General features: G+C 36.6%; 1 protein-coding gene across 2 annotated transcripts in view; it reads right to left on the bottom strand.

Annotated features, from left to right (window-relative positions):
* Positions 1-21431, bottom strand: part of necab2 (N-terminal EF-hand calcium binding protein 2) — a 201501-nt gene that overhangs the window by 46546 nt on the left and 133524 nt on the right. Inside the window, exon 9 of one of the 2 annotated variants that reach the window (XM_059334384.1) lies at positions 11697-11753. The exons of the other annotated variant lie outside the window; for it this stretch is intronic. Coding sequence (XP_059190367.1) covers positions 11697-11753 — 57 coding nt within the window. The remainder of the gene's footprint in view (positions 1-11696; positions 11754-21431) is intronic. 2 annotated transcript variants of the gene reach the window in all.

The raw sequence follows: 21431 nt of genomic DNA, 5'->3' as shown, positions 1-21431 counted from the left end.
AACGAGAGCGAGAGCGAAAGTGAAAGAGCGATGCACGCTAAGAGACATATTCCCAGCAGAAAAACTACACTTCCCGGGGAAATGATGTCACTTCCTGTTGTCGCGGGTAGTGACAAGCAAGAAAACCACATGACAGTTCATGCTGACAAAGTGAGGACAAATTTTCCAACGTAGGAAGTGCTGTGAATACCTGCGGATCGTGGTCTAGATTACAAAGTTTTTCTTTTTTTGTTTTTACTGGATATTTTACAAACCCATTAGTGTAAGGACAGGATGCATGCATGATCTCTATCTTATTTGGTTGCAATTCTACCGGCATGTAAAAATAGATATGCAAATGAGATCGCGGGCGCTCCCGGTGGGAAGAGTTAATTGAGTATCCCTGTTTGTATTAGAGCGGGGGTGTCAAACTCATTCTAGTTCAGTCACATACAGTCCAAATTTGATCTCAAGTCGGCAAGACCAGCAAAACCCTTGTAGAACCTGATAATGTAATCAATTCCCGATTATGTAATAAAAATCTGCACTTGAGTCCATTGAAAATGCAATAAAACCTGATAATGTAATAACTTCCTGATAATGTAATAAAGTGCATTTCCCAACAATGTAATACACTTTTTTTTTTTTTTTACCAATAATGTAATAAAGTATAACATTAATGGGAGGTTATTACATTATCAGGTTAGCCTTCATTTCCCAAGTCCTGATAATGTAATAATTCCCCAATATTGTAATAATTTAACAGCAGACGACCCATTACTTGGGTTCAAGTGGTGATACTGTGTAGGCAACTCTAGCTCAAGAGCTCTAGCGCCACCAACAGGTCAAAGTTGAATGTTTATTCACTTTTGACCCGTTCATCCGTTTTTCACAAACGAGCTACACTGTAAAAAATAATCTGTTAAATGTACGGTAAATTACCGGCAGCTGTGGTTGCCAGAACTTCACCATAAAAAAATACAGTGAGTAGGTTTTCTACCGTAAATTTAAATGTAAATATCAGCAAAAACTGTCATTTAGACTGAATAATCCCGTTATTTTTAGGTAATTGTGTCATTGTGACATTATGGTATTTATCCATTAACTTTACATGAAAATGTTAAATTTATACAACAAAAGACAGTAAAAGTAAAAGTTTTTAAAAGGTTATTAAAAGTGTCTACTACAGCGATACACAATTTTTATTTTTACGGCCTATTTCTGATGCAATTTGACATTTATTACAGTGTATCCATGACAACGAATGCATTCAACAGCTTCTTGAAATCTAAAGGTGCTTGGTGTTATACTTTATTACATTATTGGTAAAATGTGTATTACATTATTGGGAAATGCACTTTATTACATTATCGGGAAGTTATTACATTATCAGGTTTTATTAAATTTTCAGTGGACTCAAGTGCAGATTTTTATTACATTATCGGGGTTATTAACTTATCGGGAATTTATTACATTATCAGGTTCTACAACCCTTAAAAATAAACAAAAATAACAATACCTCCAAATTTCTCTCCTTCTAACCCCCCAGTGAACAAACAGGAAGAGCAGTGTATGTTACGGAAAAATTGTAATAAATGACACTTTACTCAGTCATCTAGTGGGCCGGATTGGACCCTTTGACGTCCCTCATTCTGGCCCTCAGGCCGTATGTTTGACCCCCCTTTATTAGAGGGTAGAAACAGATGACCTATATGGTCATAGGGTTTGGACGACTCTTGCTTGAATATGCAGTATGTCCTTGTGGGCAAGTCTACAATATCCAGGTCTAACATAATTACATTAATGGAATATTTTTTGGGAAGATCAAACCCACGAGACAAAAGATAATTCCAGGGCTGCAGCTCTGCAAGAGGGAAAATAGTTAAGCGTTGGCGTAGGTTTGTGCTCTGTGCTGAGCGCCTTCTAGTTAATTATGTGTTTCATTTAGATAAACATAGCTGTGCAAAGCTGCTGTACACAGTGATGAAAAACAGAGGAGGAAAACATGACAAATTTTTGCTGTTGAGATTTAAAAAAAAGAAAAGAAAAAGACCCAAGGCACTTCAAAAAAAAAAAGTCCTTTTTCTTAAAAACAGAAACAAGCTTGTGCCCTTTTGGCCTTTTCTTTTTCTCATTCCCTTTCCTCATTTCTATTATCTCTCTCTTATTATTCTGTAATCTGCATGTAGGTCCCACTCACCCCTTTACATTTTCTTTATTCTATATATTCCAGTCACCCTCGGCTTCTTTTATTGCTTCTCTCCTCTTCTGGTGTGCCTCGAGAGGATCAAAAGACTGACAAGATACAATGTTTGTGATTGATTTCCCTACTTCAGATGACAGAAAGCATTATCAGCAAGCCGCCCACTGCTCAGGAGTGTCCACTACAAGTAAAATGCACATGCAAATTCAGTTCCACAACTGCAGTTTCAAAGTACACTGTAAAAAATGTTGGTAGAAATGACAGTCAAACACTGTCAAATGATATCAGAAATAGGGCGTGAAATTAAAAATGTAATATCACCGTAGTAGACACTTTTAATTACCGTAAATCAGAGAATAGCACAAAACTTTTACTTTTTTTTTTTTTCAGTTTTGCTGTAAAAAATATTAGATTTTTCATTTAAAATGAATGGAGAAATACCATAACGTCACAAGGACATAACTACCCTAAAAATAATAGCAGACCAAAGGACCTAACAAAGGACCTCAAATGACCAAAAGAGTCACAAAACGACCAAAAAAAGAGACAGAAAACAACCAAAAGAGACACAAAACCATCAAAAAAGACACAAAATGACCAAAAGAGACACAAAACTATCTAAAAAGACACAAAATGACCAAAAAAAAGACAGAAAACGACCAAAAGAGACATGAAATTATCAAAAAAAGACACAAAATGACCAAAAAAATACGTAAAATTATCAAAATTACCAAAAAGAGACACAATAGGGATAAAATGGCAAGTGATTTTTCAGTCTAAATGACAGATTTAGCTGATATTTACATTTAAATTTACAGTAGAAAACCCACTCACTGTATTTTTTACGGTATAGTTCTGGCAACCACAGCTGCCGGTATTTTACCGTAAATTAAACAGATTATTTTTTACAGTGTATCTCTGTATCTCTTATAGAGAATATGATCTTATTATGATCCCCCGTGTGCTGATACGACTCACAGAGGCGTCTTTGTGCAGAGAGGAGGGATGATTGCTCTGACGGAGGACTGGAAGGGAGCGGAGACGACGGGTAATCACAATCGTATCTTTCGTCTGGTGGAGGATGGAAGGTCAGGGGGGATGGATTGAGCCGTGGGAGGAAGGGTGAAATTATGTAAAGGTGAAGAGGAGCATGACCTTGTTAAGAGTAATCTGTGTTTAGAAGCAGGAGAGTGGGGTTACTGAGGAGCAGGAGGCTTTCATCAGGGGTGATGATGCACATGGTTGTATAATTACAGGGTGGGATGAGAGGAGGAGAGGAGGAGAGGAGGTGACAGGTGAATGGTGGGAGATGTAAAGGAAAATTCCAGGAATAAAAGCGAGGAATAACAGATATTTAAGTGCCTTGAGTAAAATAGCTTCTGTTTAATTTACGGTAAAATACCGGCAGCTGTGGTTGCCAGAACTTCACTGTAAGAAATACAGTGAGCGTATGTAAATGTAAATATCAGTAAAAAAAACTGTAATTTATATTGAATAATCCCACACTGTAAAAGATGTCTGTAGATTTTAGGGTGAAAAACTGCTAAACCATGACGGTAAAAGACGTAAAATGATAAATGAGTTAATTCAGTTTCAGTAACAATGAAACACTGTAAATGTATATATCAGCCAAAACAGTATTTTTTACAGTTTTTTTTTTTTTAAATACATTACTCCACTGCTAAATACACTGTAAAATGTATATTTACAAGCCACCACTGTAATTTTTGCATTTCTTTTTTGTAAAAAAATACTTTTTCTCACTGTTGAATGAACTTAACACCATATCTCTAACAAAAATATACTGTAATATTTAAAGGTAAAATCTTTCATTTATGCGTTTTCATTTATGAAGTATTTTCTTGTCAATTATATGGCAAAATAGCGTTTCTTTTGGTGAGAGAGTACAAATTTGAATAAAATGGCAATCTTAAACGTGAAATCAACAGTGCCAATATCTTTTTACCGTAATATCAAAAAAAGTTTCGTCGTATTTATTACGGTAAAGTTCTGGCAACCACAGCTGCCGGTTTTTTACCGTAAAAACAACAGGTTTTTTTTTTTTTTTTTTTTTTTTTTTTTACAGTGCATTACTTTCAGAATAACTGTGTCATCAGGGTATTTCTCCATTCATTTTACACGAAAATTGTTTATTTTTACAGCACAACTGTGTGTTTTCTACAGTTTATGACAGTATAATTTAAAGTTTTATGCTATTCTTTGATTGACAGTAATTAAAAGTATCTACTACGGTGATGTACAATGTTTAATTTTACGACCTATTTCTGATGCAATTTGACAGTGTTTTACTGTAATTTCTACAAACACTTTTAACAGTGTAGTTTGCTGATAGCACTGGAGAGTGGGCAGTACTTTTGGCTGATTGCTGTCTGAAATGTGTGAATTGTGAAAAGAATAAAAAAAATCAAATAAGATGAGTTTCTCTATGAAGGACAAGCTTAAGTAAAAGTGAGAAAAAAAGATGCCATGGTTATGAATCAGAGGTAAAATAATTCAAGTAGTCAAGAACTCAAGAAATGCGCTTTTCTTTTGTCACTGTGTTTTTACATTCCTTTTCTGAATGGGGAGATGTCAGTGCAGTTCACGACCATTTTAGAGCGCCAAGCAAGCTAGATTATGTGCATGACAACTTCAAAAAGCTGATCAAAAGCTGTAACTCTATGTACTTGTCATTACAGAGAGTGAAAACACACTGTAGCAGATATTATTGTACGTAGGGCTGGGCGATACGGCCAAAATCTTCTATCCTGATACAGGTAACTTCATGTGTTGAAATTGATATACAGTACTGTGCAAAAGCCTGAGGTGTGAAAAAATGCTGCAAAATAAGAATGCTTTCAAAAATAGAAATGTTAATAGTTCATTTTATATACAAAGTGAGTGAAGAGAAGAAAAATCTAAATTAAATCAATATTTGGTGTGACCACACTTTGCCTTCAAACAAGCATAAATTCTTCTTGCCATTTTTTCACACCTGCCTAAGACTTTTGCTCAGTATATGCATATGTCCCAATACATGTTTTCTGGTTATACAATATTATATATATCATATATTATATTGTGTTATGGAAAAAGGAGAAATTAGAAAATATATTCCTTTTTTTTTAAATTGTACAGTTCAGTAAGTGCCTTTTTTATAGTTCAAGAAGTGATATTTTATTCATAAAACACATGTTTTCTGGAAATACAATATTATATATATCATATATTATAGTTTAAATTTAATAACCACACGGTAAAGCCTATCTTGGTTCATTTTATGTCATCAAAATGATTCAGATATTGTTATAATGCAGTTTTGCCGCTTGCTTTTTGACATCATGATAGTAAAAATGTGTAAAAGATATACCATGGCCATTTCTATTTAATTTTGATGATATAGATCTGAACTCCTCATTGAGTTTGGAAGCTCCATGGCCAATATGCACTGCTCTCTCAACGGTAGTACACAAGCAGTGGTGGCTAGCCTGATCCAGAATTTCTCAGTCAGGGAGGAACACTGTAAAAAAAACAACTGTTGTTTTTACGGTAAAAAAACGGCAGCTGTGGTTGCCAGAACTTTACTGTAATAAATACGGTGCAACTTTTTCCAATATTACGGGAAGAGGATATTAGCACTGTTGATTTCACATTAAAGATTGCCATTTTATTGCGTATTGAGTTTTTCCATCAAAAGAAACGCTGTTTTGCAATATGATTGACAAGAAAATCTTTATAAATGCTTCATAAATTAAAGATATTACCATTAAATATTACAGTATATTTCTGTTAGAGATATGGTGTTTAGTTAATTTAACAGTGACAAAAAGTATTTATACAAATAATAAATGCAAAAATTATGGCTTGTATATATATTATAGTATATTTTTGCTACAATCACGGTGCCAGTGTATTTTACAGTGAAGTAATGTATTTAAAAAAAAATACTGTTTTGGCTGATATATACATTCACGATGTTTCATTGTTACTTAAACTGAATTAACTCATTTATCATTTTACGGTCTTTTACTGTCATGGTTTAGCAGTTTTTCACTGTAATATCTACAGACATTTTTTACGGTGAAGAGTAGCCCCTTCAAAAAAAAAATTTCTTTTCATGTTATGTAGGAAAAGCAAGTTAAAGAAAAATTATGAACCAAAGTATTTTTACATACTTTATTAAGTGCCCGGAGGGGGACTTTTACAAGAGAAAGCGTATCTAAACTAGTAAATGCAGTAGAGTCATTCCACTGTAGAGCTACCTATTAGTTGAGTGCAAACTGCATGCCAAAACAAAGGATTTCAATTATGGCTACTAAAATATCACAAAGCATCTGTGTTCCGGTCTTTATTAAGCAAGTTTTCATATGCAGCATCAATTAAGGAATCACCTTCCAATTAAAAAATGTCACAAATTGAAATTAGGACGTATGTAAATACAAAAAAAAAAAAAGATGTTTAAAATTCTGAAAATACTCTGTGTTGGAAATGAATTAATGAGTGAGTTTTCATATCCAAAAACATGTCATTGGACTGTTTGGTTCACTCTATAAGCCATCGGCTTCTGACGAAGTGAGATGAAGCTCCTGCTACATTACCATGGAAACTGAAGCAGGGTGTTTTCCCAGGCTGTGTAAATGTACAAATATGTTTACCTCCAAAGCAAGAAGTCCCTGTAGGATTCTGTTTATTTCCTTTCTACAGCAGACCACCAAACAACCAAATGGACCCTAGGAAGCAAATAATTGCTGAAAGCTACTTCTTTAATGGCCTGAAAGTGTTTCAAGAGGGAAACTGTGCCCAGAGTAACATAGCTTTTTTATTTTAAGGTCCTTATTTGTTTTCCTGTTTCTTGCTTGTGCCTGTTCTTTGTCCTAGTGTTTAAGGAGTGTTTATTTTTATGCATTTTAAAGGTAAATCACACCTTGAAGCATCTCCCTCTCTGTGTATCTCAGCAGTCTATAACAATAATCTTTCTGTCGGTGCCCATGACAACTGGACAATTTAGTCAAGGTTCTCTCTGCTTACCGGCAGCTAATGGGGAGCCATAAGTGGTCAGACTCGTGTGGGTGAAAGTGCAATAGGCGATTATTACGCTTTTCCCCTGCAGGCAGAAGAAGAGGATCAGGGTTTAACTCCTTGTGGGAAAGATCTGGGGCCTGATGTATTTTACTGATCGAGTCATTTTGTTTTAGTCACACTGGATTGCAGTGATGGTTGGTTGGTCCCATAGACTGTATATAAATAATGGACGTAGTCACCGTGACGTCACCCGTTGGTTTGTGGACTGCCCGTTGGAAGCCTCGAGTTCAGCGTTATACTCTTCGCCATCTTACCTCAGAAAACTGAGCAGCGACTCCTTGGAGTGTCTGTTAGTCCAACCAAACACTGAACAAGACATTTTTACTGAACAAAACGTTCAAATAAACTGTCATTAAGTGAAAATACAGTGAAAGGGTCAAAGTTATGAGACCAAATCGGTAAACGTCCTCTTTTCTATCTATATAACGTTATACTTTAACTTTATTGACACGTTTCCATGGATACGCATTGCTCTGCCTCTCTCCTGGTGACGGCTCGCCTTGTCAGTGACCTGACAATCAAAGGTAGCCCCGCCCCAAATCATACGATTCTTTATCTTCTATTTTCTTCTAAATGGGGCCATTATTAGAACTATTAACATCAAATTGTCTTGAAGAAGATTTTTTACTAGCGATTGAGACCATAATGTTGTCCCTGAAGATTTTTTCTGAGGTAATAAATCAAGTGAGAAGTTTTCAAATTTAGCACTGAAATGAATGGGCAGATTTCTTTTGCAGCCAAACTTAGCACCCCCTGCTGGAATTTTCGGTGAATTGCAGGCTTTATGCACTTCCTGGTGGCTTCCATGCTCAGACACGGAGATTGCCGCCTGGTTGGTCCACTACTTTGGTCCAGACTAAAATATCTGTAAATTGATAATTGATTGTAAATTGATAAACTCACTTTGAAAGGGTCCAAGTTCTAAGAAAAAAACACAGACAACACCAGGAGAGCCCCGCCCTAAAGCATTCCCTGCTTTATTGTCCATTTTACTGTAAATAGGACCATAACTACAAGATGAACATCATGTTGTATTGAAGAAGACATAAACTCATGAGGGAAAATCTTTACAGACATAATGAATTAAGCGAGAATAGGGTCATTTTCTCATAGACTTCTATACAATCAGATTTATTTTTGCAACCAGGGAAGTCGCCCCCCTGCTGGCTGCTCAAGGCAGGTTCAAGGCACTTCCGCATCTCACATCGAGATTGGGATGTGGGACAATTACTCATGGAAAGTCCACTATTAGGGCGATTAGTCAACCCAAAGTTTAGTCCAATCAGAAATACAACTAAGAGTATATTTATTTGTTTTATTTTTTTTAAATTTGGTCCACTTACATTTTGCACTGTGAAAGCAAACCTGACTAAATAAAAAATAATCAAAAGTATCAATTTCACTCTTATTGGGACTAACCAACGGGACTTGGGTTGTTAACTAAAAAGTAATAATTAAGTAAAGTAAGTAGTAATAAGTAGTAATTTTACTAGTAAATTCAGAGGGGCAGTGTACTTGCAGCTTTAGTGTTCATTAAAGAAAACTACACAATCAGACAAATTGTAGTAATAATGGGTATTATCAGCCAGTGTAAAAATTTAGAACGGTTAACTGGAACCAGAGTTGAACCAGAACTATTTAGTATTAGAGAATTAATGGACAGTCTGCAGCCAATCAGAACTGGGTATGACCCTAGACCAAAGGTAGCCAACACAGTGCCTGCAGGCAGCTGGTTGCCTGCTGGGACCATGTGAGTTGCCTGCAGGGCATGTTCCAAAAATAGCACTATTTACAATAAAGGTTTGTCTAAAAATGTTATTTAATTGTGCTGCTTTCCTTTTTGAATCAATAACACTTGATGTAGATTGGAAATGACAATACTGAATATAACATTTTTAAAACAAAAATGTTTAATGTGCTGGGGTAAAAGAAACATTTGGTGTGCCAAGACAAGCTAGGAGGAGCAGCTATGATGGGGGGTCTAGATTTCAGTTAAACAAGTTAAATCAAAGTGTTTATGTGGCGATGGTGAAGCGGCACAATGTAGAGAGACACTTCAGTGAGTGTTACAAAAGCTTCCATGCTAACTAACCACCTGGCAGCGCACTACGGGCAGAAAAGGCATGCGAGTTAAAGGCAGCTTTGGGCAAACAGCCGTCTTTTTTCAGACGTCACAAAAAGCAACTGAAGCTTCATTTAGAGCTGCAAACATTTTGATAAACAGCGGAAAGCCTCTTGAAAGAAGCAGTGTTGATAATTGCAAACACTGTGTTCAAAGAGAAGAAGTTGTATCAAACAAGAAGCCCTTCATATAACTCAGTACCCTTGAAGTAATTCCTGGTTTCAAAAAGGTTGGTGACCCCTGACTTAGACCATGGTATTTACTAAATCATTGATTATCCTTGCATGCAGATCACAGGTACATGTGATGAATTAATGATATGTGCGCTATGAATAGCCACAGCTGAGAGAAATGGTCGCTTGCATTAATGGTTGCTCTGGCATTGTTGGAGAACTGATGTGGCACAATCTGTACTGCACTTCTTTGCTGTTCTTCGCGTTGACAGATTTAAAGAGTAGTGATGTGCAAACGTCTAATTAAGTGCATGTTGTGATCCATTCTAACCGTGGGAGTGGAAACCAGGCTTGTGCCCTTTTCCACAGTGACTGACATCTAAAATACAATATTGTGCATACACAGCTTTATAATTCTGATGGAAAGGATGTGTATGTATGGATGTGTACAGTGGCGGTTCTACACAGGGGCCTACAGGGGCCACTGCCCCTGTGAAGAAGCCTTTGGCCCCTGTGTCAAATTAATAATAAAATGGTCAATTTATAACAATGAACAATGGAACAATTCTAACCTTTTTTTTTTGTTCAAACAATATCTCATTGCACACAAAAGGAACCCAGAATGTGTACATTGTATAATAGTTTAACTCTATGGAGTCTTATAGGGCTATTTTGTCCATTTTTTAGTCTTTGTAAGTCATTTTGTGTCTTTTTTTGGTCATTTTGTGTCTTTTTTTTTGTCATTTTGTGTCTTTTTTGGTCATTTTGTGTCTTTTTCAAGACATTCAAAGATTTTGAATGCTTAAATATCATCTTTGCCATTTTTTCATGCGCTAATGTGCCCCTCTGATTAAACACTGGCCCCTCCTTGGCCCCCACAGTAAAATTGGTCTAGAACCGCCACTGGATGTGTATCTTCCTCTTATTCAATTTTTATTATTATTATTATTATTATTATGTATTTATTTATTCTATTTTTTTATTTTATAATTTTCTCTTATATGTTTATCCTCATTCATTTATTTGTTTTTGTTTTTTCTATTTGTTTTGTTTTTGTATTTTTTTTACTATAACTTTGGTATTTTCATTTATTTTGTACTTGTCTATGGATGTATTGGATAAACTGATGTGTGCTCTGACAGCTGATATAATTATGCATCCAAGGAAAATCCAATAAAAATAATTTTGAAAGAAAGGAAAGGATGTGTATGTACATTTTTGTCTTGAGTGCAGACACTGAGTTAGTGAATTTTGCATGCATCTGACTGGTGTTATACTTCATGTACCAAGTCTGCTGCAAATGCACTGTAACTCTATACTGGTGCCAGTGATCCTGTTTCATAAGCAAGAATCAATGTAGTGAATGACATCATCTAAACCACTCTCTGGGATTTTTTGCATCACAGAGGGTTTCATGTACATGCATGTGAATACAATAAATCTGTATATCTCTAAGATACAGATTGCTTTTGGCTCTTTGCAGGCATTCAGACCTGAAAGAGCTTTTGGCTGTAGTTATTGCACTCTCACACTGTTATCTCCACTTCACTGCAGGCAGACAAGCGCTCTATGTGATAGTGGTCTTGGGTGAAATTATATCTAAAAATGGTGTCAAATAGTTGAAAAACGGTCAGATTTATGATTCAATTTATTTTGAGCCTGAAAAGAAAAAGCCCACACGGGACTTGTGGCTTTTTGTATGAATCATTGATCATTATCACAGAGAATACCACACACACTGAATATTCAGTATGTTTCCAGGACAGCTGATATGATATTTTCTCTGCGGGTGTAAGATATTGTAAGATACCGTGTGACTCTATTAATTCTTTCAGAGAATACTCAGTGTCTATAAATTATTCATGTCTAGACAAGCAAACAAAACAAGCACCTTTCCTGGGAAATAATTCCAAAGATTGGCGCCCACGGGGAAAGTACTGAGACCTGGATTATTTTTAGACCGGACTGGTCGTGCAGAAGTGCTCTCCCATGTTAATTACATCACAAAGTTATGTTCCAGTGTGAGGTACTACTGCGATGGTTGTTGGCCTTTGTTAGCTAGCAGTATGTGATGCTGCACCTGGGGCTGTGTGTTGCAGTGTAATGTACAATGGTTATTCATTTAGTGTCTACTTACTGCGCTGGCAGTGCCATCTGTGTCTGTTAGCCTCTGGTGCAGATCAAACCAGACTGTCTGCAAGGAGAAGCACAACAACAACAACAGCAGCAACATGTCAATCAACAAGACCAAAGACAGCTACTACTACAGCAGCCATGAAGCAAACAGTAGTCACTCACAATGAGAGGGATTAGTTGACACACTGAGAGCAGGAACAGGCAGGATGGGATGTCTCTTTAAGATGAAAATAAAGTTGAGCTGGGAATAGGAGGGTTCAGAGAGGAGGTGGATGCATGACGGTAAAAGAAGCCCGAAATGAAAAAGAACGACTTATATCAGCACTGAAGGTCTAAACATAGAACACTGAAATGCCAAATCCAACTATAGCCGACATCATGAAGAAGCTTTTGATGGCATTGATACGAGGTTGCAAAATTCTGTAAATGTTCAATGTGGAAACTTTCCATGGGAATTAATAGGGAATGACATTAACCCATAAGAACCCACGGTGACACCCATGTAACAAACACTTTAAATATTCTAGAACAGGGGTCTCAAACTCAAATTACCTGGGGGCCGCTGGAGGTGGTATGAAAATGACCAAAAAATCTAAATTACTTAAAAAAGACACAAAAAAGACAGACAAAACGACTTAAAAAGACACAAAATGACCAAAAAAGACACAAAATTACTAAAAAAAAAAGGACACAAAATGACAGAAAAAAACTAAATTACTTAAAAAAGACACAAAAAAGACACAAAATGACTAAAAAAGAGACACAAAATGACCAAAAAAGACACAAAATGACAGAAAAAACACTAAATTACTTAAAAAAGACACAAAATGACCAAAAAAAGACACAAAACCCCCCACAAAATTACAACAAAAAAAAAAGACACAGAATGACCAAAAAACCCCACATCATAAATATGTTCTGCGTGGTTCACTTGGTCTGTGATATATTCCCCATAACTTTCCTTTATGGATAACTGGGTCTGGGTTCTTATGGGTTAATATGGACTATTTTCTCAGGGCTGTATTAACCATGTCATTTGCAGAAAGGAATAGTATTTTTACTATAATAAGCAGATATAATCCATTATTTGCCAAATAAATCCGCTAATTTGTCAAATACATACACACGGAAATGTGCCATGTGGTGACTTAACTAGCTAACAAGTTAACTTTGGGAAAGGTACTTTAAAAAAAAAAAATTGACCTGACAATGTGAGCTCTATGCAAACATGGGGTTTAAAGTGAAGAAATAATTTACAAAGAATTGATTCACAACAAAGAACAAATGGAAATAGATGAATTAAGATCCCTCAGTTAGCTCAATAAAGCTACATCCCACATGGTAACAGATAGTTAGCAAAAACTAGCATCTGCTATCTGATGGTTAACTGGAATATCACAACAAAAACAAAATATATTAATTTCACTCAATTCACTAGCATATTGTTGACTGTTGCCAACAAGCTGCCAGGAAAAGTGCTTTAAAAATAGTGGCAATACAACTTCCAGGCCTGTCATGACTCATGTAATGCCACAAAAGACTCTTTCCCATAGACTTACATTATGAAAGATACAATAAATAGTAAGATAAATACTTTTTGAGGTTCATCACATTCCCAGTATGAACACGTAATTGGCCTAAAAGTTCTAAAATTCAGTTATTTTCCTTCCTCTGTTTATGTGAATGAGCCTGTAACCAGAAAAAGGGTCCTATGCTCCCCGGTATGTATTACTACAGGGGAACATAGGACCCTTTTTGGGAAAAATAACCTGGGGAACATAGGGATGACCCCGATATGATCACCTACACTGCAAAAAAAGAAACGTTGGGATGAACTTAAAATTTCAAGGCAACAAACTTCAATCAAATTTTAAGTTGGACAATTGAACAAAATATTTTAAGTTTTGTTTTTGAGTTTGCTCAACTCTGAATTCAGATTTTTGTCAACTCAACTGTAAGTTGTACTAACTTATAATTTTACATTGTAATAACTTTTAATCCTTACTTCTGCTAACTTCTACAATGTGCTGAATTACCACGATTGTAACGCCGCTATGAAATGTCAGCTAATGTTGCGACGACAATTTTGAGTTAGCATTGATACGCTAATGGCTACTCTTGTAGCTGTAACAAGCAGCGCCGCTAGCATCAGTTAGTCGCTAGCTTTCGCTAATGACAGAATTTCACCGCTTTCCCGCATTTCACAACAAAGAAATAAGAGTTATCAGAACTATTGTCCCTTGTTGTGAACCCCAACTTAAAGATATAAGTAACAACAACTCACCAACTTGTTTTTGAGCAGACAACTGGCTTCCTTTGTTGTGCTAACTTACATTATTGCCCTAAATGTCAATAATTTATATTTCCAAGTTTTACCAACTTAAATCACTGTTTTAGGCCAAAAAATACAAGTTGGCTTTTTTGCAGTGTAGCCAGCAAGGGTAAGCTAATGGTAATGCAGACTATTTTATGTTTCTTCCAGTAGATACATTTCAAACACGAGTCCAATAAAGAGTCTTAAGTATGCGCAATATGACGGCAATAGACTGTGCAATATGTATTTACCAGGCAAAAAGTCAACAGAAGACATGGAAATAACCAAGACACTAATATTTGCTTATGTTCAAGCAAATAAACACTATGCAATCCATTCCTTACAGTTTTGCTCTTGTGTTTTTGCTTATTGAAAGGCTATAAAAAGACACCATCCTCCAAGCTTCTATGATAGTGAGCCTTTGTCTCATTAGACCCCCATGCTTAAGGGAGTGAATGGTCAATTATTCAGACCAAAATGAAGAGGACACAATTAATATTTAAGTTAAAATACTCTCTTCAGACAATACCTTAGTAGAGCCAGGTGGGCTAATGCAGCTATTCTCAACCTTGGGGTCGGGACCCTAATTGGGGTCGCGAGATGATTTCTGGGGGTCGCCAAATCATTTTGGAAGTCAGCTCTGTCTCCACTGTGTTAAAGTGTTCATGTGTTAATGTGTTTTAGTCTTTTTGGTCACTTAATGTCTTTTTTTTGGTCATTTTGTGTCTTTTTTGTGTCTTTTTTTGATCATTTTGTGGTCAATTTGTGTCTTTTTTGGTCAATTTGTGTCTTTTTTGGTCATTTTGTTTCCTTTTTTGGTCATTTTCTGTAATTTTCTGTCTTTTTGGTAATTTTTTTTTTTTGGGGTCATTTTGTGTCTTGTTTTGGTCATTTTGTGTCTTTTTTGGTCATTTTGTGTCTTTTTTGATCATTTTGTGGTCAATTTGTGTCTTTTTTTGTCATTTTGTTTCCTTTTTTTGGTAATTTTGTTTCTTTTTTGGGTGATCTGAACTGTGCGTGTGAGATTCTGTTCAGTGAGCGGGTGTCGCGGACAACATGCATGTTAAATTGGGGGTCGCGACTCAAAAAGGTTGAGAACTACTGGGCTAATGGTACAGTGTGTTTGTGTTTGTGTGTGTGTGTGTGTGTGTGTGAGAGAGAGAGAGGATGATGAGACATTGATTTCTGGTTTTTCTCCACCACTCTCAATGCCTGAGAGTCAGAGGTATATAAACCTGTTGTAATAAATCACAATAACCGCTGCAGGTTTCTGTCACCACGGTGACAGATGACTATCACTGTAAATGAATAGTGTCTGCATGACTTGTAGGGTAACTGAAAATCTTTTACCAAAAGCAGCAGGGTAAGTCACGGCAAAGCAGTCCTACACACTACTCACACACTCACATAACACACACACTGTAAAAGCTACCGGAAGCACACTGAGTTGGAAGAAGGGTGATTTGAGGGTAATATGAGACAGTCTGGTCACAGCTGGACTGAAATGGAAGGAGCTGTGTGTGCAGACATACAGGTGAAGACTCACTGTTTGCTATTATCTTTACCACACAATCTACACTACCGGTAAAAAGTTTTAGAACACCCCAATTTTTCCAGTTTTCTATTGAAATTCAAGCAGTTCAAGTCAAATGAACAGCTTGAAAGGGTACAAAGGTAAGTGGTGAACTGCCAGAGGTAAATAAAAAAAGGTAAGCTTAACCAAAACTGAAAAATAATGTACATTTCAGAATTATACAAGTAGGCCTTTTTTCAGGGAACAAGAAATGGGTTAACAACTTAACTCTATGGAGTCTTGGGCTATTTTGTCCATTTTTGAATTCTTTTCATGTCTTTGTAAGTCATTTTGTGTCTTTTTGTGTCTTTTTTGGTCATTTTGTGTCTTTTTAAAGTCATTTTGTGTCTTTTGGTGTCTTTTTTGTCATTTTGTGTCCTTATTTGGTCATTTTGTGTCTTTTTTTGGTCCTTTAGTCCAACATAAAATGTTTGAATTCAAAACATCATGCTCAATAAAGAATTTTAAATGTTGCAAATGTGCATTAATTTCAGAGTAGACTGAGACATTAAACTGCATCATTTTCAATTCAATTCTGGAAAAGTTTGTGTGTTCTAAAAATTTTGACCAGTAGTGTATATGGAAATCTTTTTTTTGTACTAATGATTTCCCTTTGACAAGGACTTACTGGAGAAGCAAGTTTACCATCTTTGCATTTTTTTTGACCGGATCCAATTTTTTTGGCCCTGTTTCTGATTTCTGAGTCCTTTCATGTTGGGAATCTCTCTGATCCCGAATCAGTCTGACACTTGTATTGACTTAAATGTTGATACCAAAATAACACGTGTAGCCTTTTAACTTTGGCACACCCTACTTTTCACAAACTGTGATCCAAATACTGAAGGTTGTGATTCAAAACTATGAACCTAATAAGCATAAATTATTGATTTGATATGGATGGAGCTTGACTGAAATTGACGCGAAGTGATCTGCTAGAGAGAAGATGTATCACTTTGTTGGAGTTCTTGGGACTACAGAAACAGTCCTCTTTTGGTTGTAGAGGAGTCTATGGCTGCGTTCAGACTGCAGGCGAATCTGATTCAAACCAGATTCCTACTCAAATCCGATTTTTAGGGCTGACTGTCCACACAGTTTTTAGCAAGTGTCCAAATCGGATATGGCTCTGTTCAGACTGGGCCACATTATTGACTGATCTGACAGGTTGCCATAGTAACGGTGTCAGAGCGTGAGTGAGGCAGGTCACCTCAGTATATTGGCGTTATAACTGTCCAGTAGAGGTGCAGAACATCTCAGATCACCAGGGGAGAAACCGGGGGGATGGACGCCCCCTCGCGGGCCCGTATGAGTCGGGCGCGGCTGCCGGTGGACACCTCGTCTCGGCACTACGCCGCGTAGAATGACGTCACGGACAGTCAAAACCGATCTGAGTGTTTGGAGGTTCAGACTGAGACGAATCTGTCCAAATGAGATCTGAAACTACCTCCCGAAGGTGGTTTCGATCCGGTCTGCAAAAATCGGATTTCATGTGATTTGTGACTGTTCAGACTTCAAAAGAGCCATCCAGTTCTAATCTGGATGGGCTAAAAATCGGATTTTGGCTGACAGTCTGAACGCGGCCTAAAAGAGTGATGCTCCTTTAGCTCAAACAATCTTTGTACAGACACACAAATCAACAACAGCCATGTTTAATTTTCGCCTGCCATCAAGGTGCTTGTGAAATTTGCATTAATTAGCAACAATTGATATGACCATATTGCCACCACTTGTCACTTTGACCTTTATTACCAGCTGAAAGAGAAGCTGCTGTCTGAGTGTTTTTTGGACAGCTCTGTGCTAATAAGAGAGAAAGAAGACATTCAAGAGAAATACTTTCTCAGGATCTGCCTTGAGAAGACATTAAAGACAGGATAGCATTCCTCTGCTGAAAAAACATGAAAGCTGCATCACTTTGCTAGTTAGTGTTCAGCCTCAGTATCACCTATACCAAGGCTGCAACCTCCCCAAAACTATAGTTACTCAAATGACCACTTGAGGTTGGCTCCAAAAGTCATTCCCCAAAGACCCTGTAGAGCCAACTTTACAGCAAAAAATACATATTAGAGGTGGGAATCCCCAGAGGGCCCACAATACGATTTTATCCCAATATTGAGTCACAATACTACACGATATCATTGCGATTTTAAGCATTTTGCGACATGGTGAGTATTGTGATCCAATATATTGTGATTTAACTGTTTAACTGCATTTTGTGTCGATAAAATTGAGAGTCAAACCCACAGACTGACCAACAAAGTATTCAGTCAAACTGAACTCAACTGATATCAAACATGTATGGACGACAACAACTGCAGCATTTTATCAAACTTTCCTCAACTTTAAGATTCACTGCTCTGAATAGCTTCGATACGGCAGTATAAGTGAAAAAAGTCGTGACGCATGGCGCCTTTAGATTCCTTAGAAAAATGCAAAATATTGCGATAAAAAACATTTTTTTTTGTCTCTATGGATAATTTATTTGTTCCTGACAACTGTATGGAATTTATTTTTAATTTTTTATATCACTCAATAGTTTAAATTAGTGGTAGACAATATAGACTAGCTATTCTCTTTGACTTTGGATATCGTAATATTGCAATGTGTTTTTTCCTGTTTTAAAAATCTAATTTTCTGAAAGCACCAATAGGCAAATCAACAATATTGATACTGAAGTATTTGGTCAAAAACATCATAACATTTGGTATTATCCACATCACAGAGCTCTAGTTATGTTTAGGGTTACAGTAATGCAGCGTGGCCACTTTGAGTGACAGGTGGGTGACATCACAGGTCTATGCTCCACCTCTTTGCCTTATACACGTAACCTCAGTAACCTGCGGGTGACATCACAGAGTCTATGTCCATGTTGTATACAGTCCATGCCTACACCTGATGTGCAGCTGCAATCAAAGGCTCAAATCATCTTAGTACTGATCATTCCAAGTGAGAAACACAGAGAGCAATATAAGAATAACATTGTGTAACCAAGAAAACAAACAAACTCCCAAAGGAGTACAGAGGAAGGCAGCAGGGGAATCTCAAAGTGAGAGCAAGCAACAGGGGCAACACGGATTCACCACTTTGAAGATGCTTTGCAGGTAACAGGATTTCCAGAGTGTTATCACGGAACAGTGGTGCCAACACAGGGCACTGTTTTCTTCTCGCCAGGCACTGTGTTGCTGGCTTATTATTCATTCAGTAAACAATCCATGATTCAGCATGACAGTGTGATAATATCATTTCCTCTTCCAGACTCCTGCAACGTCTTAATACTGAGATCCATGCAGGTAATACCAGGCCGAACAGCAAGACAAAGACAGAGCCACATTCAATACGCCTCTATGGCAGCTTTGATATGATTACTGCACTATACTGTCTGGCCTTCTCAAAATGTAATCCCGCAAAAAATGTCTATCCGTTTGCTTTTCTTTAGCTCTGATTATTCTGAAAACACATTTCCAAACATAAAAGTTTGGTGACCTATTTTCTTTTCAGTGTGCTGTGTTTTCTGCTATTCTCTGTTGTCAGTGGAAGGGAAATGTTGGGTGGTTATTTTCTTCTTTTCACAAAAAAAATGTGTAAAAATGTGACTTGCAAAACCTCAAAATAAAAGTGTCAAGTGTGTCAAGTGTGACAAGATAATGTTTTTAAAATGAGCCATGTTGTGTCACTATATTTTCTTCTTGGATGTATTTAAGTCTGGAAACAGCCAAGAAAATCAGCATGAGATTCTTATTGAAGCCGTCCTTGAAATCATTCATCTGGATCAGAATTAGACAGATTTTTTTCAGCAGAATGGTGGGAAAAAAAAAGGGTGGGAAAAATGTTTTATTTTGGTCATTAACTGAAATGCTATTTTTGTTATAATTTTTTATCAACACTCAAGACAAGTAAGGGATATTTTCTTCCATGTCATTAGCAGTTATATTATAACTTACATTTACATTTAGCAGACGCTTTTATCCAAAACAACTTACAGGAAGAATAAAAGCAAACAATGAAGGTATAGTGCAAAAAGAGCTATTAGTGCATCAATAAGTGCGAGTGACAATTCTTTAAGGAGTATAATTATCGTGTGTTGCTAGGGAAGAAGATGCTCTCTGAAGAGCTGGGTCTTCAGGAGGTTTTTAAAGGTACAGAGGGATGCCTAGGTAGGAGCAGTACCGGAGACAACTTTGTAGGCAGCATTAGAGATTTGAATTTACAGTCGTCAAGTTTTGAGATGACAACAGCTTGTGTCAAGAGTTGAGTGGCATGTTGAGTTAGATTAGGTCTGATTTTTCTGATGTTTTAAAGTGCAAAGCGGCATGACGGGAAAAGGTGAGTTGGTCATCAGTTTCTCACCACCCTGATGCGTGCAAGACACAGGGAGTAAATCTTGATGTTGATGTGGTGGTGTATTGTAGGTTTAGCAGGGAGGACCAGCAGTTCAGTTTTTGAAAGGTTCAGCTGGAGGTGATGTGCCTTCATCCAAGTGGCGATGTCAGAGATCATCATCAGGAGGAAATGACAGATAGAGCTGAGTGTCGTCTGCATAGCAGTGATAGGAAAAGCCTTGTGAGCGGATAACCTCACCCAGAGAGGTGGTGTAGATAGCGAATAGCAGGGGTCCCAGCACTGAGCCCTGGGGAACCCCTGTGGAGAGGCAATCTTAATCTCTCTGCTGAAAGATGAATGATAAATAGTTCTTTCTCCGATTAGTAAAATCCTTCATCTGGTTAAAATATAATAACACGTATAATATCTAAAAAGTATACGTGAAAGACAGAGTGTGCTTGATCAAAACTATAGATTTCTCTGGGTTGAAAATTGTTGGAAACATTTGTGATAATGAAAGAAAACAACAACAAAAAAATATTCATTGTTTATTTATATATATTAATGCAAAATTCTCTTGTCCTTGTATATCTGTCCCAGTCAGTATCTTAATAATACCAAATAATTACACTAAAAATGTAAATGTGTGGTCCGTAATTAGAGCTGGGCGATATATCGATATAAAAGATATATCGATACATTTTTTAAATATGATATGGATTTTGACCATATCGGATATATCGATATAGTTAAAAAAATGTATTTCTTTATATGTAAATGCTGCCCTTACTAGGGTTTGTCATATTTAGTTCTTTTGTAATGTTCGCTATTCTTTTCTCATATAAATATACTTCAGAAAAAGATTGGCCTATTTTATTTTATAGGCTATTTTTATTTAAGATATTTTTTCATTTAAATGTGCACTTTATGGAGCTTTGATTTAAAAAAAAGGTACTCCTGTTGTTATACAGTATTTATGTTCACTTAAATAAACGGTTTCAATAAAACTACTTGTGACATGTCATATTTGGCTTTGACTTTGAACATTTGTCTCAATTTGCTATAAAAATATGGGGATATATATTGTATATTGATATTCAGCCTAAATATATCGGGATATGACTTTTGGTGCATATCGCCCAGCCCTATCTTTACATTACTATAATGTGATATAATGTTTTTTTTTGTTTTCTTTTACATTTTATTTTACTCTCCTCTTTTTATTTCACTTCATTGTTTTTCATTGATTGCCACTGGTTACTGGGACAATCCTGGGAGCTGACTGGACTACTGTATCAGATGTCACATTTGATTTGGCTTGTTAGTGAGATGGAAAATTAAAGCAAAATCCCTGCCATCTCTGCTTCTCCCTTGGTGGAATTTCCAAGCTTCAATTAATTACTCACTACTTTTATGCATAAAAAAACAACCAATAAATCATTCCTAAGAAGATCCTGTCTTCCTTCCTGTCTAAACAGGTAAAACTCAGACTTGACTGTGCTTAGTCATCCGTAAAACGATGTGCCTTTGTTCCC

This window comes from Centropristis striata, chromosome 6 (genome assembly GCF_030273125.1).
Source record: "Centropristis striata isolate RG_2023a ecotype Rhode Island chromosome 6, C.striata_1.0, whole genome shotgun sequence".
Lineage (NCBI taxonomy): Eukaryota > Metazoa > Chordata > Actinopteri > Perciformes > Serranidae > Centropristis > Centropristis striata.
This window is presented reverse-complemented; position numbering and strand designations above follow the sequence as displayed.